The 23,211-nt window shown below is 50.3% G+C and overlaps 1 protein-coding gene and 1 long non-coding RNA gene across 2 annotated transcripts in view; one reads left to right on the forward strand and one right to left on the reverse strand.

Moving 5' to 3' along the window:
* The window catches only part of Nsfl1c (NSFL1 cofactor), a 21,599-nt gene extending 14,149 nt beyond the window's left edge, over nt 1-7,450 (forward strand). The window contains exons 8-9 of the mRNA XM_046433198.2: nt 4,068-4,232; nt 5,716-7,450. Coding sequence (XP_046289154.1) covers nt 4,068-4,232; nt 5,716-5,878 — 328 coding nt within the window. The 3' untranslated portion in view covers nt 5,879-7,450. The remainder of the gene's footprint in view (nt 1-4,067; nt 4,233-5,715) is intronic.
* On the reverse strand, nt 3,151-22,454 carry LOC124085510 (uncharacterized). Its single transcript, XR_006849448.2, has 3 exons — nt 22,261-22,454; nt 5,201-6,073; nt 3,151-4,488 (listed from the first exon to the last, which is right to left on the reverse strand). It is a non-coding gene; the product is annotated as an uncharacterized LOC124085510 (long non-coding RNA).
* Nucleotides 22,455-23,211: the final 757 nt, after the last annotated feature.

The following is a 23,211-nucleotide window of genomic DNA, read 5'->3' on the forward strand; positions in this document are numbered from 1 at the left end:
TCCCACTCAGCCTTGACCGTGGCCTTGGGTTCACTTTGTCAAGTGTTTTTCTGAAGGAACTGTTGCATTTGACAGGCACTCAGCAAAGTGTCCCTCTCTTGCCAGTACTGTCCTGGTTTTACATGCAGAAAGCCTCTGCTCTTTGGCTCTTAGCTTGCCCTTGGTTGGTGTGTGGCAGAGCCGGGATTGGGATTGAAGCCTTCTAACTGGCATTCCTTGCCATGCTCCTGCACAGCAGGACACCCTCTCTGCCTTTCTCCTCACAGCCATCTGAAGGACTCAGAGCCTGGTGTGCCAGCAGCGAGGCCCTTTTCAGCTTCTGGCTGGTGCTCTCCTGGTTTCCCTACCTCCCTGTTGACTATCCTTGCCAAGGAGCAAGAATCAGAGCTCAGGACACTAGAGACCAGTGGTTTGTGACTTACCAGAACCAAAATAGTTACATTAGCTGGCCTGCTCGCCTCATCCGTGTGCCACTTGGAGGGTGCTGTTCTCAGGTGAACTTCCATGGTAGCTGTGATGAGCTTTGGAGAGCACCTGATTTTTTTTTTTTTTTCTTTTTTTCATTTGTTATTAACCCATGAAGTCCCATCATTCTAGATGTGGGGCACCTATACAAAACTTAAATCAATCAACAAATATACCATGGTAACTTTTGAAATAAATGTTTCTGGAGGTTTTTGTTTATTTGGGGGTTTTGGATTTTGGTTTTTTTATCTGCCTCCCAAGCTGCTAGGATTACAAATGTTCACCACAGCACCCAGCTAGAGTTCTATTCTTGTTTGTTTGTTTTGTACTGGGGGTTGAACCCAAGGTGCTTTACCACTGATATCCCCAGTTCTTTTTATTTTTTTATTTTGAGACAGGGTCTTGCTAAATTGCTGAAACTGGTCTCAAACTGAATCCTGCTTCAGCCCTGAGTCACTGGGATTACAGGCATGCACCACCAGGCCTGGCTGAGTCTCAGGATTTGAAATTATGACAAGAAAGTATCTTAATGCCAGTTTTTTCCACTATGAAGGCAATGAACAGTTAGGTGGCTGAGGGTCTTGCTCTGAGAGACTCAGTTTCCTTGTGACTTGTGAATGTTTACAGTGTTTGCAGGGAGATACTAGAAATGCCTTGTTTTCTAAAGTCTGCTTCAGCCTCTCCAGCCTCTGGGTGAAATGCCCTCACTTTTGCAGTAGCCCACATGGGAGCAGTTCTCAGGAAACTAGATACAGGTTGGTCCTTTGGACAGAAGCGTGCATCTGTCCTACGTGGTGAACTAATGCTCTTGAGCATCTCACTCTGAGGCCCAGTGATGGAGTTTCTCCTCCACCCAATCCACCCTGAGAGCAGCATTGGCTGGGAGTACCTTGTAGGTGACTTCCACTTACAGCCCATGGGTAGACAGTGCTATTGCCAAGTGATGGCAAACATGATGGGGCAGAATCTTGAAAAAAGATAGTAATCAGCTATTTGAGGGGTTTGCTCCCTCAGCTGAGCACTGTGAGTCATTTCCATGCATCGTCTCCTTTAATCCTGTTTTGATCCCCATACTACAGATAAGGATTTTGAGGCTTGGAGAGGTCAGGCCTTGCCCAGGGCCACATTGCTGGTCAGTGCCACACAGGGTTCCCTCCAGTCTCTGCTCTTGTCCGTCTTGCTGAAGGTATCCTAGATGTTCTTCACAGCCACGTAGACATTTTTGTATATGCCTGGTACAGTGCATATTTTTAGCTATTTTCTCAACCTTGGAGGGTGTGCTGAACTCTTACTAATGAGGAAACTGAGTCTTGGGGTCAGGTTCCTGAAATCCAGGCCTTAATCTCTCTGACTCCCGGATCTGGCACAAGAATGTGACAGTGTTAAAAGAGCACAGGACCAGAGCCAGACAGCTTGGCTTGTATCCTGGCTCTACCTCAAACCAACACTGATATCTTGGGCAAATTGCCTGACCCCCCTACACCTCCATTTCTTATCTGAAAAATGGAGGTGATGAGCCCCCATCTTGTGGGCTGAGGCATAAGTGAGTTCATATGTATAAAGTGTTCAGCATAGGAATTGGCTTGGTAGAGGTACTTCATAAGCAGCTCTTGTGTTCATCATGCTGTACCATGACATGAATACCTGTCATGTGTACTTGGACTTGTTCTTAACTTGAGGGGTCTGCTGCCTGTAGTCTAATTGGAGAGTTGGCCTAATGCCCCTAAAACTAATGAACAAAACAGCTTTAGAAGAGAGGAGGCATTTACAAGCACTTGCACTATTTCTAGGCATCTCTCCTGCCTGGGACGGTGTGATTTACCTGTGGGTTCTGCCCTCATTTGAATCCAATGTGCTGTGAGGCTGATGAGCAGGAGCAGTTCCTTATGCACAAATGTGGCAAGCATTCGCCTCTGAGCTCCAGTTTGTCTTCTCTAAGCCTATATTTCACTTTCACAGAAAAGAATGTTGACTTTTTGTTATTTTTTGTTCCCCGGCAGTGTTTCACACACTGGTTTCCCTGACTCCTGCTGCAGGAGGTTAGTAAGTGTAACACCTGAAAAGGGCCTGGTAGTCAATGAGATGCCGTCACTGCTCCTTTCTCAAGGCACTGAACATGCAAATGCCCTGATGCCGCTGGAATAGTATGTGATGTTTCCTAAACCTTCCTGCAGGTATCTGAAGGGACAAGTGTACTGTGGAGCATACTTTGAAGAGTACCCTCAGTTGGATTTGCTACAAATACCCTTTTTTACTGATTTATTTTGGTATTGAGGATTGAAGCCAGGGCCACTCTACCACTGAGCTTACACCCCCAGTCCTTTCTTCCATTTTTATTTTGAGACAGGGTCTCTCTAAGTTGCTGAAACTGGCCTTGATCTTGTAATCCTCCTGCCTCAGTCCCCCAGGTTGCTGGAATTACAGGTACCCCCTATGCCTGATTCCGCAAGTATGCTTTTTTAGGTCATAAAAATTGGAAGAGTTAGGTACAGGAACTTATCTAATTAGGTGCTTTTGAAGAGAAGCCATCAAACTCTTACCTAATGGCCTTTCTTTGCAAAGTTCTAGGCCAGCTATCTGCTAGGAGGAAGGCTAAGAACAAGGCAGGTGGGTGGTTTAGTGCAAGAAGGCTCATGGAGAACTGGGAGTGAGTTGTATGTGCATTTCATCCATCACCCAGACTAGTTCATGCAATTCTCCTTTAATTTTCACAACAACTAAGCAAGACAGGCAGCCTCAACCCTGGTTACCAGTCCTTGCTAACTGCTGGGTGTAGTGTTACATGCTGTAATCCCAGCTCCCAGGAGAGAAGGCAGAAGGACCACTGAGTTAGAGGCCAACCTTAGCAACTTAGACCCTGTCTCAAGTTAAAATTTTTTAAAGGCTAGGGATGTAGCTAAGGATAGAATGCTTGCCTAGCAAGTGTGATGCCTGGGTTCAATCTCCACTACCACACATCAAGAAAAGGTCCTGTTACATTTGTTGAAATTAGGGGAGCTTGATTAACTTGCCCAAGGTCACTGAGCTAGTGGGTGAATTCACACCCTGGTCCACCCACTTCTAAGATTTGATCTCAACACTGGCAGACACCATATCCTATTCACTGTATAATGAATCCCAACAGACCTGGCATTCGTGCCAGTGATGGAGGTGAGATGGGGCCTTTGGGGGCACATGTATGTGAGATACACACATGAATGAGGTCGCACTGAGGGCGCAGGCCTGAACATTTCATCCCAGCTGGTCACTTGCCAGACTGTGCCAAGGCTGCCTCTGCCACAGACATGGAGTGTTCCCCTCAGCTGCTGTTGGCTCCTCCAGTCTTGAGCCTGTCTCTTCTGCCTCAGGCTTCCTCCCTTCAAGGCCTTGGGCAGGTGAGGACGAGTAACGGGCCCAAGCCTCCTCAGGAGAGAGGGAGGCAGCAGTGACTTGGTGCTAGGGTGGATTCTCCTGGGCCCGCGAGTCCCTCAGGGCTGGGATTCCTCCTGTCTGGTCTCTAGATCAGCAGCACCAAACACAGGCCAGGATCACATCTGATGTCCACCAGCATGCTGAGACGAGTCCCTCCCTGTTCTTGTGCTGATGTGCCTCTCTCCCCTCAGCACGGCCCCCCAGTTGTTGAACACGAGCTCCCCAGCCCAGCAGGCAGAAAATGAAGCCAAAGCCAGCTCCTCCATCCTGATCGACGAGTCAGAGCCGACCACAAACATCCAGATCAGGCTTGCTGATGGCGGGAGGCTGGTGCAGAAGTTCAACCACAGCCACAGGTACCGCGTGTGGCCTGGCCTGGCCTGGCCTGGCTTTGCTAGCAATGACCTGGAGCCTGGGAAGCAGGGAGCTGTTCTGAGTATGAGCAGGCTTTCCCTAGGCAGGGAGGAGGGGCACTGCGAGTCTGAAGCCTTTGGTCCTCCTCTTCCATTAGTGTGCCAAGGGCAGCTTACTCCTTCCTGTGGGTCTTGTTCCTCATCCTTGGGATTTTTAAGTCACCAGATTCTTTCTTCACAGGAAGTATCATACCAAAGCCTGGGTACAGAAGAGATCAAATTAGAACTGCTGTAGTTGGTGGAGGAGGAAGGTGCAGGGCCCGCACCCCACCCACCTGGCTTCTTCCAACTCTCTCCCCCAGGGCCTCTGAAAACCACTAGGCTCTTAAGATTTTTCTGGATCTGGTCTTTGGGAATTCTGGGAATACCTGCTCACTGTCTCAGGCTGTCTGGGATGAGTCAGGCCAAACTCTCCTCTGTGTGTTAGATGGAAAAAGTAAGGCAACCAGAGCTGAAGAGACCAGCAAGGGAGGTGCTGAAGGGCTATCACCAATAAAGACATGTGACAGCCCCTCTTTTGAGAGCAGGGATGTCTTTAAATTTCATCAGTCATGGGCCAACCAAGCCTGGACCCATATGTGGGGCCAGGGTTTGGCATGTAACAAGCCCAGGTGTGAGCTGGAGCCTCGGGAGGCTTGCCTAGGTGTGAGCTGAAGGAGGAGTGGCCCAGTTTGCTACCTGAGTTATTGCCTCAGTTTCAGTCCACTCAGAAGCCCCAGAAGGATACTTTCATCCTGTGGAAGCCTGTGCTGGGCACTGGTGAGGACTGGTCTTCCCAGGCCTCGGGTTGCATCATGCACCCCCAGGCCTTGAGCTGGTGTAGATGCATAGAATCCAGGGGTTGGAGGGGAAGGGAACTTTGTGGAAGCACTCTAGGGAGGAGGCTATTCCTGGGGACATCATTCTCATACCAGGTTCAGGACACAAGCAGCAGGTAGAGAAGGAATTCCTGGCCCTGAGGAGTTGCTGAAAGAGCTTCAAGTGCCTCTCAGGAAGGGACAGTGATTCCAACGCATCCCAGAGTGTTTATTTACAAACTTGATCATTGCTGTGACAGGAAGTGGGGTGGAAACCAGGAGCAGGCAAGGCTGCCCTGGGAGAGGCATCCCGCTGAGGCCCGCGGTGTGGTCAGGGTTCCCGGCAGGAAAGCAGAGAGCTTCTGGGGAGACTGAATGTGGTAGAGGAGTGTGGCCTGATAACAAAAGAGGGAGAAGAGGATGAGGGGGAGGGCGGGCGTCCGTGGCAGCGCACTGGGGATGTTGGGGTTCATCTGAAGGAAGCAGGGGGAGGACTGGCCTCATACTTCCAAGTGACAGCTTGGCTGCTGCTTGGAAAGGGGCTCTGAATGACTCGTCCTCTGAGAGTCGGGGTGGTAGGCACCAGGGAGGGTCCTGCTCACCGCCTCCGCCCACCCCTACTCCTCCAGGATCAGCGACATCCGACTCTTCATCGTGGACGCCCGGCCAGCCATGGCTGCCACCAGCTTTGTCCTCATGACTACCTTCCCAAACAAAGAGCTGGATGACGAGAACCAGACCCTAAAGGAAGCCAACCTGCTCAACGCCGTCATTGTGCAGCGGTTAACATAACCACCTGGCCGCTGCCTCATACCCTCCTGTGTCTCCACGCTGCAGCCCTGCCCCGTGGGGATCAGCCCTCCTGTCCCTGTGCACACCCAGCGGTCCAGTGCCACGTCTCCTCCGTTGCTCTGGGTCCTTAGATCTCAGTTGGACATTTGTTTTCTTCTTAGTTGCATTTCCTGGGTTTTTGTGACGATCAATGAACTTTAAAGAAAAAAAAAATAAAAACAACCAAAAAAATTGAAGAAATATCACCAGCATGTTGTATGGAAACTCACACTGAAGTAGACTTTGATTGTTATAAAATCTTATCTTGGCTTGGTGGTGGGGGGACTTTCCTTCCATCCTCCATGAAAATTGCTGTGGCATACAACACATCCACATCTCTCCCGCCACCTGAGAGGTGACCAGAGGATTTCCCCCTCTACAGGGATGGAAGGGGCTTTGCAGCTGCTTGCTTCCACAAGAGTGTATCATTTGTCACAACTGCTACACAAAAGGCCCCTGAGGGATGAGGCCTGGGCTGTGGACACTCCCTCCTTCAGGAGAAAGAATTTTGCGCTGTGTGCCCTTCTCTCAGCCCTGGGAGTCCACTCCCCCACCCTGACCAGCTAAGCTTCTGCTCCTGCCCCAGGCCTTTGCCCCCTGCCACCCAGGTTGCTCCCTGGTGATTCTCAGTTGTGTCATGCTTTGTGTGCTCCATGTGCACACGTCTGTACAGTGAGGGGGGGGGGGGCATTTTTCCTTTGGATACAATTCATGCCAACCCAAGTAAGTGCAGTCCCGGTATGTTGGCCTAAGAAGCAGAGTCAGAATGGCACTGAGCTTTTCACTAACTCTGTGTGGCCAATCAAGGGTTGAAAGGTGGCTGTCCTGGACTACAAGCACCCTTTGCCATGTTGGTGTTCTTTTTAGTTTTATGACTGGGCTGAGGATGGAGCCCAGGGTCTTACGCATGCCAGGCAAGTGTTAAATGTCCCTAACCCCCATGTTGGTTTGCAAGAGTCTTCAGTGAGCAAATCTTGAGGACAAGTGTAACATCAGCACGTGACTGGGCTGCGGGTCTCACCCACAGTGATCATCTGCCCTGCTGACCTCCGACTTGCAGCAACTTGGGCAATGGTTGTGGCCTGGTGAAGGTCCTCCACCCCGTCACTTTGCTTCCTCACCAGTGTGGGGAGGAGGGACACCTGGTCTTGGGTGGGACCTTTTTCCACTGACTGAATCTGCCAGCCTTGTCATAATGTGCCTCCCTCCCCCTCCACAGCAGTCAATATCAGTCACTGGCACTTTCCTGCTTGGCCCCTTCCCTGCACCAGGAACCAGCATTAACCACAGGAAGGGAGGCAGAGGAGCTTCTGGAAAGACCCAGATTCTCAGAGCTGCAGAGGGCTCATGGTTTCAACCAAGGGTCCTGAAAAAGGAACTTGGTTTGGTGCTTCCCATCCCAAATCTCCCAAACACAGTGGCCTCCCCAGGCTACAGCATCTACCGTGATGTTCTCTCTAGTGGCGAAGGTAACTGCAAATCTGGAAACATGAAAATTACTGTCACCTTGACCATTAAAATCCAGAATGAGGACATTGGAGTTCATACTTTCTAACAGGTTGCCTGGAGGGAATTACCGCAGCAGCCATCCTGAGTGCTTTGGTATATGACAAGGGTCCCACTTTTGGTGCCAAACCTAAAGCCCAAACCACAGACTAGGTATGAGTGGGGAGGTGCCACCAGCAGCCTCTAGAACCCATGCTCTAACCCCAGCCCTGTGTGCAGGCATTCAGGACTCACTCCCTGCCCTGCCTACCTACATTCAGGCCCTCCAGAGAGTTTCTGATTCATTAATTAGCACCCATCAGAAGAGATCCTGAAACACCCAATTACACCCTGCCTCACCTATAGTAGTTTGCAGAGGGCTCTGGGATTTGCTCCCAGCCCTGGGACGTGAGTGCAGCCCACCCTATCTATAGCTGATGCGGTCCAGACAGGCCAGCATCTGGCCCAAGGCCAGAGAGAGTGCACTGATCTGATTCTAGGCTGGGGAAGGAAGTTTCCAGCCCCCGGTTTTCTGTTCTGGTGGCTGAGATGAAAAGGTCCATTCACCCAGAGGGGATTCTCGGGATCCTCAGCCACTAGTCCCAGGGCTTCTTAATTCGGGGCATTGTTCTCCACTGGAGCATTTAGGGTCATCCCAACATGGCTGGTGAGTAAGGGAACCACCTGGTGTTAATGGGCCCAGCCTAGCATGCATTGTAACACCTGGGATGTGTCCCGGTGGAAAGACACCCCAAATCCACCAGTGAAAGGGCAAGTTAAGTATTGTAATGCAGATTCTCTAACAAGTGCAGTCTAAACTAGTCCCCTGGGACGGATGCTGTTTGGTCTTGTTAACCATGCCAACATCCCTGTCAACAGACCAGGTTGCCTCCTCAGGAGAGAGCCTGGGAGGAAGTGGCCTGTGGGGCATGTCTTCATGCTTTGGATGACATCGTCAGAGTGCCTTCCAGAGGGCCAGCAGCCCTGTTTGCCCACCAATAGCACAAAGCATATCCTTCCCTGCCAGGGCCTTCAAGGTAACCTGGTGCTCATTCAAGAAATGCAGCTGGTGAAGACATGTGGGTTCCCTGCTGCTCCCTCTAAATCAACCTCCAGGGAACTGCTGCCTCCAGACACCCTCCCAGGCTCAGATAATAGGAGATCTTCCTGTTTTCCAATGTGCTTGATTCCTGTGTCTGGTATGCTGCTGTGGCCTCCCAGTCCCCTCTTCCTGGCCAAACTCTTCTCAGGCCAGGCCAGAGAAGCAGAGTGAAAAAAACCTGCCCTCGGATCGTGGACCTTGCCACTCTGTTTCAGTGGCCTCAAACCTCTCACCACATCCCATTGGCAAGTGCTCCAGGGGCAGCTTCAAATCTGTACCAAACCCAGCCAGTTCCTCCCCTTGGCCACCCTCTATGTCTCACTCCTACCCTATGGTATCCTCCTCATCTCTCCCCTGCCCTGCCTCTGCCCCTGCCCTCCATAGTCCTCATGCCCACCCTTTTCTCTACAGCCCTTAGGAGCTTCCTGTTTTCCCTGGAAACGTCTAAGACTCAAAGAGCCCAAGGACCCAGTCCCTGACCCCCACCCACTTTCCCTGTGTCTTGTTTTATTTCCCTGGTTAGCCTCCCCATCTGGTGCAGTGTACATTTTCCATTCGTGTGTTTCCTGTGGCTCACCTCTGGAAACTAAGCCGCCCAGGCAGGAATTTGTGCTTTTTTTCTTTCTTTTTTTCCTCCTTTTGGTATCAGGGATTGAATCCAGGAGTACTTAAGCACAGAGCTACATCCCCAGCCCTTTTTATGTTTTATTTTGAGACAGGATCTCACTAAGTTGCTTAGAGCTTCACTAAGTTGCTGAGGCTGGCTTTGAACTCATGATCCTCCTGCCTCAGCCTTCCGAGCCTCTTACAGGCATGTGCCACTATGCCCAGGACAACAGGAATTTTATAAGTGTAAATAATACTTGCCATTGAATGAGCTCTTGCCAGGCACTGGGAACACTTTATCAAGCATGATCTTATTAAGTCTTGACCCTCCTGTGTGGCAATTGCTTTTATCCGCCTGCCTCTTTTTCTTTCAGTACTGGAAATAGAACCTGGGGCACTCCGCACTGAGCTACATCCCCAGCCCTTTTCTTATTTTTTAGAAACAGGGTATTTTGCTAACTTGCCAAGGCTGACCTCAAACTTACAATCCTCCTGCCTTAGACTCCCAAGACACTGGGATCACAATGTGTATCTCCATAAATGACCATTTTTATTGACATTTCACAGAGGAAACCAAATGTCTTATAGATAGCAATCACCCTATACATCAGATAAATGAACTGAGAATCAAAGAGGAGAAACTTTGTCAACAACATGCCACTAATAAATGACAGAACTGAAATTCCATCTAAGAGCTGTTTAACTCCATCCTCATGCTCTCTGACAGGAGCTTATTTTATTATTTATTTTTGAAGACAGGGTCTCACTATGTTGCCAGGGCTGGTCTCAACCCCTGGGCTCAAATGATCCTCCTGCCTCAACCTCCCCAGTAGCTTGAACTACAGGGATGTGCCACCATTCCCAGCTACAAGCTTATTTTAAACCAGGTTCTGTGCAAACCTCATGCAGCGGGTAAAGGTCAGGCTCAGCAGACTGCTGGGTACTGATTATGGGACCCTGGAAAGTTCCTAACCTGACCACCCATGTGACAGTATATTAAGATAGAACTATTTCCTTCTCAATTTGACTGAGGCCCTGAGAAAAAGGAGGCCCAGCATCCCTACAGTCCAAGGTGAGACGCCGCCCACACAGGGCTTACAAAGACGTCGAAAAGCAACTGTGTGACTCTGGCTCTTGCCTCACACAAAATGCAAAGGGTGGGGTTGTAGGTCAGAGAAGAGTTTTCTTTGAAGGAAGCTGCTGAAGGGCACTGAGTCCACAGAAAACGGGGAGCAGGCTTTACTTCCCTTAGGGGTTACAAAGGTACCAGACCGCTGCCTCATGCCCAGCCAACTCAAATGGAAGAGGCTGCTGGAACAAAAAGAACTGGGGAGCCTAGACCCCGAGAGTCTACAGGGCCCGGGGACACACAACATCTCCAGTGGGCTGGAGGGGGGTCTGCAGAGCCAGCTGGACGGACTGCCTTGAGTCCCTCCCTGCAGGGACAGAAGGACCTGGGTGGAGGATGGATGTCTTACTCCAGGACTGAGACAGAAGCAAGCAAGTAGTCAGAGACGTGCACTTGGCCTCCTCTAGGGAAGTACGGGGGAGATCCCCCACAGTGGACCAAGAACTGAAGAGCCCACAAATGCTCCCAGAGGCAGGCTTGGAGCATCCGTCCTGGCCACAGGGAAGCCAGCAGGTCCTTCCCTACCCCTGCCTTTAGTTTTTCCTACTCCTGCAACCCTGGCCCTCATGGATCAGGAGAAACTGTGCCTCTAAATGAAGTTCAAAATCTTGACTTCCCAAAATCTTCCCAAAAAAGCATGGGAATGGCTTTTATTAAAAATTATTTTAAGACAGGCAATATATTCACAAGATTCAAATTCACAATGTAATAGTATTCACAAAGTTCTCCCTTTGCCTCTTCTCCTGCATGAGAAGTCCCCTACCCTCCCTCCCCACCATAAATTTCCTGGGTGTCCTTCTAGAGTTCCTAAATATAAATCAATACTCTATGTCTAGTCTAAAGCTATGTTGTTTTTCCACATTTTAACACCTCTAAAATCAGATGCATCATGTGACCAGGCAGGCCCGACATCACTGAAAACCATAACATTTATTTTGCCTATATGTTTCCTTGTCACCTATGCCTAAAAGTGACATATGATATAATTTAATGTCTATATAAGTAGACGAGCTCTCAAAGTGGTCTTTCTTTATTAGTGGCACATAAGTTAATGCTGATTTTGTCACCCCTGGCATCTACTGTAATGATTCTCTGGCAAATGGCAGCCTGCTTACCTGTCCACATTTTTTTTTCCATTTAACAGTAGATTTTGGAGATAGTTTGTTGGGATAGACATGTGGGTGTCCCCAGTGTTTTGCTATTACAGATGGTTATGTGAAAGGGCAGCTTCTGTGTGCAAAACTATGGAGAAAGAAAATTCCAAAATGTGGAAATGCCAGGTCAAAGGGCTCACCAACTCCCTCCTGCCCTGGGCTTGAGCCTGTCTTTCCCAAGATTCACCAGCAGAGTGCACTGTGAAGATTTGTTAGCCAGGTGAGGGACAGATTGCTCTTCTATGAATAAAGGACGCCATTTATGGAGTTCTTTTCTGTACCTCGTTACCAGCTGTATTCTTCTCATGCATTATCTCATTTAATCCTCAGACCGACCCCATAAGGCATAAGCTTGGTTACCAAGGCCATATATAAGTATAGGAATATATATATGAACGTGTGTGTGTGTGTGTATAGTTGTAGATGGACACAATACCTTTATTTATTTGTTTGTTTATTTATTTATATATGTGGTGCAGACCCAGGGCCTCACATGTGCTAGGCAAGCGTTCTACCACTGAGCTACAATGGCCCCAGTTACCTTTTTTTGAAAAATCAATCATATATTTCTTAAACAAATACACAATAAGTAAGGGTGTTTCAACATGAATATGCAATAAACAACTACAAATATTCAGGGGCAAAGAATGAGATGTGTCCAATACTTCTTCAAAAGGAAGATCTTGGATCAAGGGATAAATATAAGCAATCAATAGGCTGTGGGATACTTGTACAGTGTATCATTTATTTCACTGGCTTCTTTCCCCAGATAAAGCATTCGCACTTAACATTTCCCTTGTTCTGAAAGAAGATATCATAGCTTAATACTTTTTGTGAATAACTTTTTTGTGGGGCTATTAGGGTTTGGACACAGGGGTGCTTAACCATTGAGCCACATCCCCAGCCCTTTTTACTTTTTATTTTGAGACAGGGTCTCACTAAATTGCTTAGAGCCTCACTAAATTGCCCAGGCTGGCCTCAAACTTGTCATCCTCCTGCCTCAGCCTCCTGGGTGGCTGGGATTACTGGCATGCACCACCATACCTGGTGTAAACAAATTAAGTGTCATATTTTCATGGCAAGCTCTCCACTGCACCAACAATAGATGTCCTCACACTATTGGGGAAATAGTCTAAAGTGAACAAGCTGTCTTACCAAGGAAATAGTCTGTTTGTTCCTCGACTATATTTCTGCCTTCTACATTAGTGATTCTCAGGAAGAGAGGATAAAAGAGAGCATTCCAAAGACGTTGAATCATCACAATCCCTAGCAGTTCAGATACTGTCTCAAGAACAGCCATCCTGAGCCCCCAGCAAATCGCTTCCAATCAACCAGTGGCACCAATGGAAATGAAGTGTGTGCCCGGGGAAGGGAAAGCCGGTGGTAACTACTGTCTCCATGAAGCAGGAAAGCTGCTTTTAAGCAGACAGAAGATATAAACTCACCGCATAATACTGATGAGCACCAACCACATTTTTAATTATCACAGTATCAGAACTGTTTCAACCACGTTTTAGGACTATATGTATGTATACATATAAATATACAATATTATAATAATTAATTAATATAATGTTAATTATTAATATGACATTAATTATAATTAATATACTTGTATTATATCAATGCAGTATAATACATATAAATATACATATGTGTATTATATACTTTCTGTGATGCATTTTATCACATAGTAAGGAATGCTAAGGTAGTAGCTCTCGATTCAATAATTTATCACATGGATACTAATCCATTCAATAAGTTAAAAATGATTTTTAAAAGCTCCCAGGGGTTCTAATGGCTGAGCCAGGACTGAGAGCACTATTCTATAGGCAAATGGCCTGGCACCTGCCAGGCTGGCCCGGCCACTTCATGGCTTTCTGCGGCTGTTCATTATAAATGTAGTGGCTTAAAACAACACAACTAACCCTAACCCTAACTGGGCTACTGTCAAGGCACCCACAGAGCCATGTTTCTCTCTGTATTTGGGGGGTTATACCCATTTCCTTGTCCTTTCCAGTCTCTACCAACTCATATGCTCCTTGGCCCACGGCCTCCCTCCTGCATCTTCAAAGCAGCCCTATCAGGTACAGTCCATCTCACCTCGAGCCACTCTGACCCTCTCCTCCTCTTCTATGAACCTCTTCCACTTTTAACGAGTCTTGGGATTACACTAGGCCCACCTGGGTAATCCAACGCCCTCTCCTTGTTCTATGGTCAACTGTCAAACAACCTTTTGTCACATAAAGTAACATAAGCAGGTCCAGGGAGGATGAGGACATCCTGGGATGGACACCGACCTGCCTGTCAGAGCTGAGGTGAGAATGAAGGTGTGTGCCAAGCACACAAGGGCACATGGAGGGCACCCTTGAACAGATATGGGTCCCGCTGGCCTGCCTGGTTCCCATCTTTATCAAGATCCAGCCAAGACAGGTTTTACATACCCTTTCAGAAATCTTAAGTCCCAAGTTCAAGGCCTTGGTTTTCCATACTACCTAGATGGCCATGAGAATTAATTAACACAATGTTAATAGGCTCACCTGTCGCACAGTTGGCTTCCTATGAAGGGCACTTTTCGTTGGGAGCAACTAGTTCTACAGATCACTATAGCTGGCCTTAGTAGCAAATCTTGCCCTTGCTTGAGTGCCTGCATGCCCAGTCTAGGAATAAATTGGGAAAGTCAACTGTGGACTTCAGGGAGAGATTGTCAGTCCTGATAAGAGAGAGGAGTGAGAATGAAAAGCCCGGCCCCCCAGGTACGGTAGTGCACACGTGAAATTCCAGCAACTTGGGAGGCTGAGGAGGAGGATTACCAGTTGCAGGCCAGCCACAGCAACTTAGTGAGACCCTGTCTCAAATAAATAAATAAATAAAGAGATGGGGGTTTAGCTTGGCGATAGAGTGCCCCTGCGTTCAGTCCCCTGCACCAAAAAAAAAAGCTCCTCCCCTTGTTTCCTGTTAGGGTACTCTCCTTTGAGGAGGGGATTCTGGGAGTTACTGCAGCATCCTGAAAGCTTGAAGGGGGGCCTCTCCAACATGCTGGGGTGACAGGTGGAAGCATCCAGGGACCCCGAGATCTTTGGTTGGTGATACCAAACCAATCCCGGGCCAGCCTGCCTTGGTCTCTGGTTTCAGATGTAGATGTGATACTGTCAAGGCCCCTCCTTCAGCTGAGTACCCCATGCCCTGCAGCTCAACACATCTGGTACACTGCTTCGGCCCTCTTGAGAAACGGGACACTTGTACACACAGACACATGTGTCCCACTCGCCTCTCTAACTTTATAATGGTCTCAGCACAGTCACAGAGACCCTGAGCATGACCACAGATAAAGCCTTCAGATTTCCCAGCAAGTGGCTGCTTCTGTGGAGAAACTCCCAGTTATGCCCCATGTCGTTCTCCTTCCTCTCTCACTGTGGCAGAAACTCCAGTTTTTGTTTCTGATTTCTGCAGTACTGGAAATTGAACCCAGGGGTGATTAAACACTGCGCCACATCCCCAGCCCTTTTATTTTTCATTTTGAGATAGGGTCTTGCTAAGTTGCTTAGGGCTCTCGAAGTTGCTGAGGCTGGCCTCCAGCTTACAATCCTCCTGCCTCAGCCTCCCAAGTTCCTGGAATTACAGGTATGCACCAACATGCCCTGCCAAAACTCCAGTTTTTAACCCAAATAAAGAGTACATTTCCCAGCATTGCCATACAGATAGGAATAGTCAAGTGACAAAGTCTGGCCAACGAGATGTGTGGGTTGTGCTCCGTTTCTGTCCCACCCTCTGGCTGGAATGCAGATTTACTGGAAGCTATGTACACCAAACAGGGTCACAGCCTAGGAATGGAGTGAGCGCAGCACCATTTTGCAGACCTCGGTTCCTACAGCAGCTCAGATTCCTGCACAGAGAGCGCCTTGAAGCCCTGGTGTCATTGGGTCTGTTTCAGGTTGACCCATCTATGGCCTCATGAAATTCAATGTTTAGCCAAAGCTGTGAGAGGGTCATTGGTGGAGGCCCAAGGAAGCCATCACCACGGAGGGACACTCTTGGCAACAAAGACCCAGAGGGAAGAATCTGAGTGCAGGGCTCTTGCTCTGTCTGGAGCAGCTGAACTCTCAGCAAGGGAGTAGATAAAGGGCTGCAGGAAGAGAGGCCAAGGGGAGGCCCTGGGAGCCATGATGGACGATAGTTGATGCCCCAAGAGGGCCCCAGGGCCCAGCACATAGTAGGTACTCAATAATTAGTTACTGTTAACTAAACTCTATTAGTCATTCGTATGTTCATTCAACAAATGTATGCACCTGTTAGTACGCGAGTCTAGGGATGGGCGGATGGTTCGCAGCTAACAATAGCAGGGCCAGCTGCCGTTTATTGAGCACTGGATACACGCCAGGCGCGGCTTGCACGTCACATGCATCACCTCATTTCGTCCTGATAATGGCCCTGAGAAATAGTGAGTTAATCCCCTTTTACAGATGAAGAAGCTGGCTCTCAAACAGCCATAACCTGCCCGGGGTCACAGAGCCAGCCGGTGGCTGAGCTGAGATTTAGATTGGACCCAAGGAGACTCCAGAGCCCTTTGATACAGTCAGGCCGCTAGGGCTTCCCTCCCTTCCCAAGAGGAGCTCAAGGGGCAGCAGTTAACACAGACTCTGAAGTCAGCCCCCGGCATTTGGGTGGGGATGCGATGCTGAACCGCTTGTGCCTCAATCTCCCCATCTGTAAAGCAGGATTTCTCGGCTACTGTTCCAGACAGTGTGAGGTGCCAACGCCCTAACAGCGCCAGGATCCTCAGGTCAGATTATGTCCTGCCCTCTGCCCTGGACATGCTTAGGCCGATGAGTGTCCCCAAAGTGTCTCAACCCTTCACCTAAACTGTGCCCCTGAGGGTAAGCAGCCAGCACTGCTCTGGCACCAGAAAAACCCTGTGGAACTGAAGTACAATGTGCCGAGCCGTGGAATGATGTGGCCCAGGTGCCAGGAGGAGCACACAGCGGCAGGGAGCCCCTTTCCCTGGGGGTGAGGGGCTGGTCCAGGAGTCTGGGCCGCTTCCACAGAGGTGTTCACCCCTGGCCTCGCAATGCAATGATCCAGATGGAACAGCTGGGGTAGGGGGTTGGAGGCATGAAAACAGCGTAGCCTGTTGAGGACACTGGACGTCCACTTGGGTCATAGTTGGATAAAAGCCAGATGAGCCCCCAGGGAATCTGCAGTTTGCTGCTCGTGAACTTTCTGACTGTCCCTAAACTGTGTCCATGGGACCCAATGTCAGGGCACCAGCATTTTCACAGATGCCAAAGCCAGAACTGGAGTTTCCCACTTGGGGTGCTGCGGTGTGGTTGAGGGCAGGGAGCCCCCTGGAATGCCCTTTAAACCACCAAATTTCTCCACCCCGACCCCCACCTTGATCCAGGCCCAACACCCCTCCTGAGCTCTATTTGGGGGGAAGGTGCTGGGTATTGAACCCAGGGCCTTGCACATTCTGGGCAGGCATTCTACCACTGAGACGCGTCCCCAGCCCCCAACACCCATACTGGCAGAAGCCTCCATGGGACCTCCCTGACTCCTGGCTTGCCACTCCACTCTCCAGCCAATGAGGTGACTTTTTCCAAACTCACACCCTAGCCTGGCCCACCTGTAGGAGGGCCTGGAGTCAGCTCCACTTCCCAGCTGTGACTCCCAAGGTCCTGCATGGCGAAGGTCCTGGCTTCCTCCTCTGCCCCTGTCACCTCTCTCCTCCTCCCCTAACCCTCCTCACCCCATCAAACATGGATTTCCCACTTGACTGCACTCCCACCTCACTCCCGTGGCCTGAACACTCTTCCTCTGCCCAGTTTCTCCTCCTCCTCCAGGGCAACATCCTCCTCCTGGAAGCCCAGGGCTGAGCCAGGCCCCTCACAGCCTCCTGGTTCACAATCTCCCTGAAGTACAAGACCACCTCCTGATGGCCCCACCTAGGCTGTCAGTTCCCTGAATGCTTCCGTGCTTGTTGGGAGCAGTGATTGGAATTACAGTCTCTAATTGTCCAGCAACAGAACTTCATGTGCAAAGGCACGGATTGAGACTGCCCAATGGCTATGGTGACACCCTATTCAAAGGAGGGTCCATGCTTGCCGTGGGACTATCATCTTGACCCTGAATTTGGGCACCAGCTGCTGGGGGGTAAAAAAGAATTATGAGCACAAGTTGATCATTGTAATTGGGCCGCCCAGAAGTTCATCCTTCATCCTGTGTGCTTTGAAAAAAACTTTCTCATCCAAAAAAATCCTTTTGATGTTAAAACCTATACAATAAACGTGCTGAGCTAGCTCTGGTCATTGTATCTCTATCAGAGTGTAATGCCCACTGGTTCCAGCTTCTTCTCTCTATGCATGTCTGTTTGTCTTTTCTAATCCCCCATTTCCCCTAGCCAGGTTTTTTAATTAACAGCTGTGCAGGTTGCGGACACAACCTGTGCTGTCCAGGGGTGGCCTACCACAGCCTTTGGCCTGTAGGAGCCTGGGTCTCCTCCTCTGCACAGTGGGACAGGGAGGCCTTCCCCCCGGATTGTCAGGAAGGTCAGTGAAGAATGTTTGCATGGAGCTAGAAGATGTCTCTCTTAGGGAGTCGGGGTTCCTTTGCCACAAAGGAAAGGAGAAGTGAAGGCCAGAAGCAAGCATGGCTTCCTCCTTGGCTAGATTTTGGGTCTGTTCTCAGGTTGACAAACCAGAGGAGCAGTTTGATGGCAGGTCTCAGGATTCAAGTGTCCAGTCCCTCTGCAGGGCCTCTGGCAGGTCCTCCTCACCTGAGCAAAGTTGGCCTCTAGAGGGTCAGAGACTGGATTAAACTCTCTCATAAACCAGGTGATCCCAGGCTGGGGGACAGAGGGAAGCCCTGGTGGTAGAGGGGACATAGAGAAGGGGCTTCCAGTCCTGCATGACCAGGCCAGAGAAGACAAGCAGAGCACACATAGCCAGGGTGGCACTTCCAGGAAGTCACACGTCCATCCACGCAAGAGAGGAAGGAGAGATTTGAGATCAGAGTGGTTAAGAGTTGGTCAGGGGAATCCAGGTACAATGTGCACGCCCATTATCCTAGCCACTTGGGAGGCTGAGGCAGGAGGATCATGAGTTCAAAGCCAGCCTCAGCAACTTAGTGAGGCCCTGAGCAACTCAGCAAGACCCTGTCTCTAAACAAAACATAAAAAGGGATAGGGATGTGACTCAGTGGTAAAGCACCCCCAGGTTCAATCTCTGGTACCAAAAAGAGGGTTTGTCTGGGGATCTGGCTGGACACAGAACTTCCTCAACATTCCCCATGTGTCAGCCTGATGGGCTGCTCCAAGCTCTGGTCTTGGCTGGCCCCGGGTGCCTGGTCTGGGAGCTGAGATCAGAAACAGGGTCCTGTCTCCCCTCCACCTGGTGCACCCACCTGGCTCCTCCCAGCAGTCTCTGGGGCCCTTATCAGGGATGGCAGAAGGGATTTCCTTGACTACCTTTCTCCCCACCCCCCGCCTGGAAGCAGGAACTCAACTCTCTTTTCTCACCTTCTCCCTGCCCAGTTCTCCCAATTGTTAAGCACCTGCTGTATGCAGCCAGGTGCACTATTTATTTATTCATCCATTTACCAAATATCTCCCAAGCATTTATTATTGGCCCAGCACTGTGTGTACATAGTAATGAGTAAGAGGCCAAATTCCCAGGCCTTGGGGAGGGGCACCCGCAGCCTGCAGAGTCCATCCGTGATGGTGACCTGAGTGGCAAAGTAAACAAAGCAGGAGACAGGGAAGACTGGGAGGGGGTACCATGCTACACAGGTGGTCAGGCTTCCTGAGGAGGCAGGGGGAGACCCCCACCCAGGGGAAAGGCCCTGGGAGAAGAGCTGGTCTGTTGTGAGACTAGCAAGGAGGCCAGCCCTGCTGGGGAGAAAGACCTGGGGGGCTTCACGGGAGGTGAGGGCAGCAGCACCGCAGGGCAGGAGGGCCTGGGGAGGATTTGGGATGCGGGCCAGGAGGGTCACGGGCCCTGCTGCTGCCGCAGGGGCCATGGGTGTGGGTGGAGAAGGCAACACAGGAGGAGTGTGTTTGTCCCTGCAGAAGACACCCCAGGGGCTCAGACGGGGGTCTGGCAATGTCAGGATTTGCTGATGGATCCTTATGGGTGGTGGGGTATGGCTCTCTCGGACAGATGTGACCACGAACTCATGACAGTTGGGGACAGAAAGGCTAAGGGAGAGAACCATTTAATTAGTCCCTTCCAGGCCACAGAAGTAGTTCAGAGGGCTTGGGATCAGGACTGACTGTTAACCTGGGTACCCTGGCCCTACTGGCTGCCTCGTCAACGCAATCAGGGAGATCACCAAAACCTGCTGAGACCACCAGACGGTCACTGAAGACCGAGAGGTAAGCTGAGGGCATAGCAGGTCCCCAGAACCCCACACACATACCTCCCTAATCCCAACCCCCATCGGGGCCTGAGCTGTCACTTCTGCCTCTGTGTGTCCCACACCCCCTCCTGACTCTGAACTGGTGAGGTGAAAGGTCAGGGAAAGGGGCCAAGGGCACCTCCCTCTCTGGGCAGCTTGCAGGCAGCGGTGACTGGAATGGTGGGGACCTGACGCACCCCCCAAGCACTGATGCCCTGCGGCCCCTGGTGGTGGCTCTGACAGGAGAACCCCAAACCCTGAGGCATGCTGGGTCGGCCCAGACGCGGGTGACAAGCATTTTGCCAAGGCAGCCAGCGGGCAGCGGTGGGACCCCCACTGTAGCACCAGAGGACACGGACCCCATTCCCAGGTGCGCACGGCGAGGTCCCAGGAAAGGTGACCGGGAACTGAGCGCAGCTGAGAGACGCACTTCCCTGCCGAGCGACACTGGAGCTCAGGGGCCGGGCACTGGGTGCTGTGGAGAGGTGCCAAGGAACCCTCCAGAGAGGGACTGAATGGGAACGTGCGCTTCTGCTTCTGTGGCCGAGGAACGTCCTGCCTCAGCAGCGGTTTGTGCTTTCAGGTGCCCCTCATCCCTCCTCATTCCTCCTGCCTCCCGGAAGTGTCTGCTCTTCCTCTTTCCCCAGGTGACAAACACTGAGAAAGACTTGGAGAAAAGATCCTGATGGACTCTGAGTAGGGGACAGAGGAAGGGACACCTAAATTCCTGTCCCACTCCCTTTTTATGCAAGAGACATAGGCACAGAGACAGTGAAAGTTTGCCTGAGGTTGCTCAGCTTTGCCCCAAATCCAGAGAGCCAGGACACACAGCATTATGAGACAGGTTCTAAACCCCAACAGATTCGGGTTTGAATGCTAACTCCACCCCTGATTTTCTGTGTGATCCTGGGCAAGTGACTTAACCTCTCTGAACCTCACTTTTCTCATATATAAAACAGGTTGAAATGAGGACTAAAGTTTCTAGCCTGGTTCCAGATACAGTAAGTTCTAGAGAAATAATAGCTGTTATCTTGTTAGTTTTAAAAACAAAGATAGTTACTCTCATTTCCTAGCTCAGAGTGCTCCAAATAGCTCCATGAACTGGCACACGGGCTGGCCCAGGAGTCTCTGGTGTTCTAAGAGGACACAGACTCTTTGCTGGTGGCCTGGGCTTTCCTACTTTTAACACCACAGTTCCTTTGTTCTTCATAGTGTCTATTTTTAGGGCCAAAGCCAAAAGGTCTGATTTACAATGACTTGAAAACATTGGATACTTTTAAAAGTTCCTCAGCAAACATTCTGTCACCGCCTCCACCCACAGCCTGGCTGGCCCCCTGGTAGCCCCCTGGACAGTGACTGAGGCTACAGATGGAGGTCACTCTCTCTGGCTCAGGCTTTTAAGAGCTCATTCCTTGGGGCCTCTGCAGGTCCATGGCCCACTTTGTCATTCTGTATAAGAATTCAATTCATCAGTTTGTATTCTATATTCTGGCTTTTTGCATAAGTTTTCCTTAAGAAAATACCAATGTGGCTAAAAAATGTTCAGAAATACCCGGGTTCAGATGGCTCAGTTGCTGAGGTGGAGGCCAAAACGACGTGGGACTCTATCCTGGGGCAGCTTCCGTCAGAGTCAGTTAGAGAAGAGAGGGCAAAGGCCCAGCCCCTAGCTAGCAGCGCCCCCTGCATCCGCTGCTCCAGCAGGCCCAGGCCAGAGGGTCTGGATAAAACTTCTGCTCTGTGTGACCTTCAGCAAATCACCCCACCTCTGTAAGCCACGATGCTCGATGCCTAACATTGAGCTTCGGGGGGGGGGGGATTGTGCCCATTGAGTGAGGTTCATACGGACTCGACAAACATGAAATTCCCGAAAGCTCTGTGCAGTATGTGCAGTCACCATCCCATTTCCAGATGGCAGACCACCAATCGGGCGTGCCTTCTCCAGCCATGCTGCTGTGAGTACTGGAATGCGTTTAAACTGAGCCGTACCTAAATCTCTACCTCTAGTGGCTCTTATCCCCAGCTGTGCCTTAGAACTGCCTGGGACAGGTGTACAAAACTCAAGTATGTGAGTCTTGCCCCCAGAAATTCTGTCTCAGTCTGGGGTGGTGACAAGTATTAATCTCCCTCCAGTACTCGGGTCTTCTCATTGCTCTCATAGAGCACCCGCCTCTCAGATAACCTTACAACCCGTGTTCACTAACCAGACTTTCACTGTGGACCCCTCAATGGACCCAAAACACTCCTAAAAGGGTAACCCAAACTGCTGGCTTGCCCCACATCGCCCCCTCTCAGCCACAGTGGTCATCGTCCATCTCCCCTCACAGCAGTAGGGGTTCCGTTAACGGGGGGGGGGGGGGGGGGGGACTGAGACAGGGCAAAAGAACAGTCAGTGCAGATAATGAGTGATCAGGTCAGGAAGGTGGGGGCGATTCCAAAGGACATAAAATGTCAACACCCCCAGAGCACTTCCGCTTACCTGTGGTCACAATCACGGCCTCCAGGGAAGTGTTCCTCCAGCAAGGAGTTGTTAATGAGTGCCCCCTGGGTGGCTCTCTTCCTGCCCATTTGGTCACCAAATAGGTGAAATGGGAGGAGGAGGAGTGAGAAGAAAGGAAACCTAAAATCTATAAAGGGGCAGGACACCCCTATTCCCTTGGGGCACCGGCTCTGGACCCTCTTCTCTCTGGAGGAGTCTCTCTCTCTCTCTCTCTCTCTCTCTCTCTCTCTCTCTCTCTCTCTCTCTCTCTCTCTCTCTCTCTCTCTTTCTTTGACTCGTTAATGAGTAGTAGGCTACAGCCAATGTTGGTAGGCAAGGGGCCCATCCCCAAACAGTAGGGTCGAGACCATTTGATAGATAAGCCACAGGGGCAAAGGTTGTCCTCAGCATGTGTCCGAGGACCCCTAGAGCAAATCTCAGCCACGTAAAGGTGAAATGGGTGTGTGACATAGCTTCAGCCTGGCCTTGGCCAGGGAGATTGCTGCCTAGGGCTTTACAATGTACTATGCCAATAGAAGAAGGGAGGAGGATTCTGGGTCCCTTGTTTGTCTAGAAGTAGGGTCTCTGGAGGAATCCAGAGCTTTAGTGGCAAGTAGAAACTGGGTGGGGGAGCAAGAGGAGCAAAGGGAAGGTTCAGAGTGGAGAAAGGAGAAAGCCTGCATATAAGGAATTTCCTTCCATTTTCCTGGGTGCTCGCCAAAGTTATGAAGATTTCATAAAATATTCAGATCAAAGGTGCCATGAGGTGGCCATTGTCCAAGTCATAGAAGGGCCATGACTGAGTGGAAAGTTAAATTAATCATGAGCCAAACAGAGTAGGGCTAAGTGGGTGAGGAGGCAGCTGAGGGTGAGTTAGATGGGATTCTGGATTGGGAGTCCCCCATGGCAAGTTGGAGTGCTGGAGTGGCTAGAGGTAAGCGTCCCCGGCTC

The sequence above is a fragment of the Marmota monax genome, unplaced genomic scaffold (assembly GCF_021218885.2).
Source record: "Marmota monax isolate L192 unplaced genomic scaffold, Marmota_monax_Labrador192_F-V1.1 WCK01_AAM20220418_F8-fsc00014, whole genome shotgun sequence".
Classification (NCBI taxonomy): Eukaryota; Metazoa; Chordata; class Mammalia; order Rodentia; family Sciuridae; genus Marmota; species Marmota monax.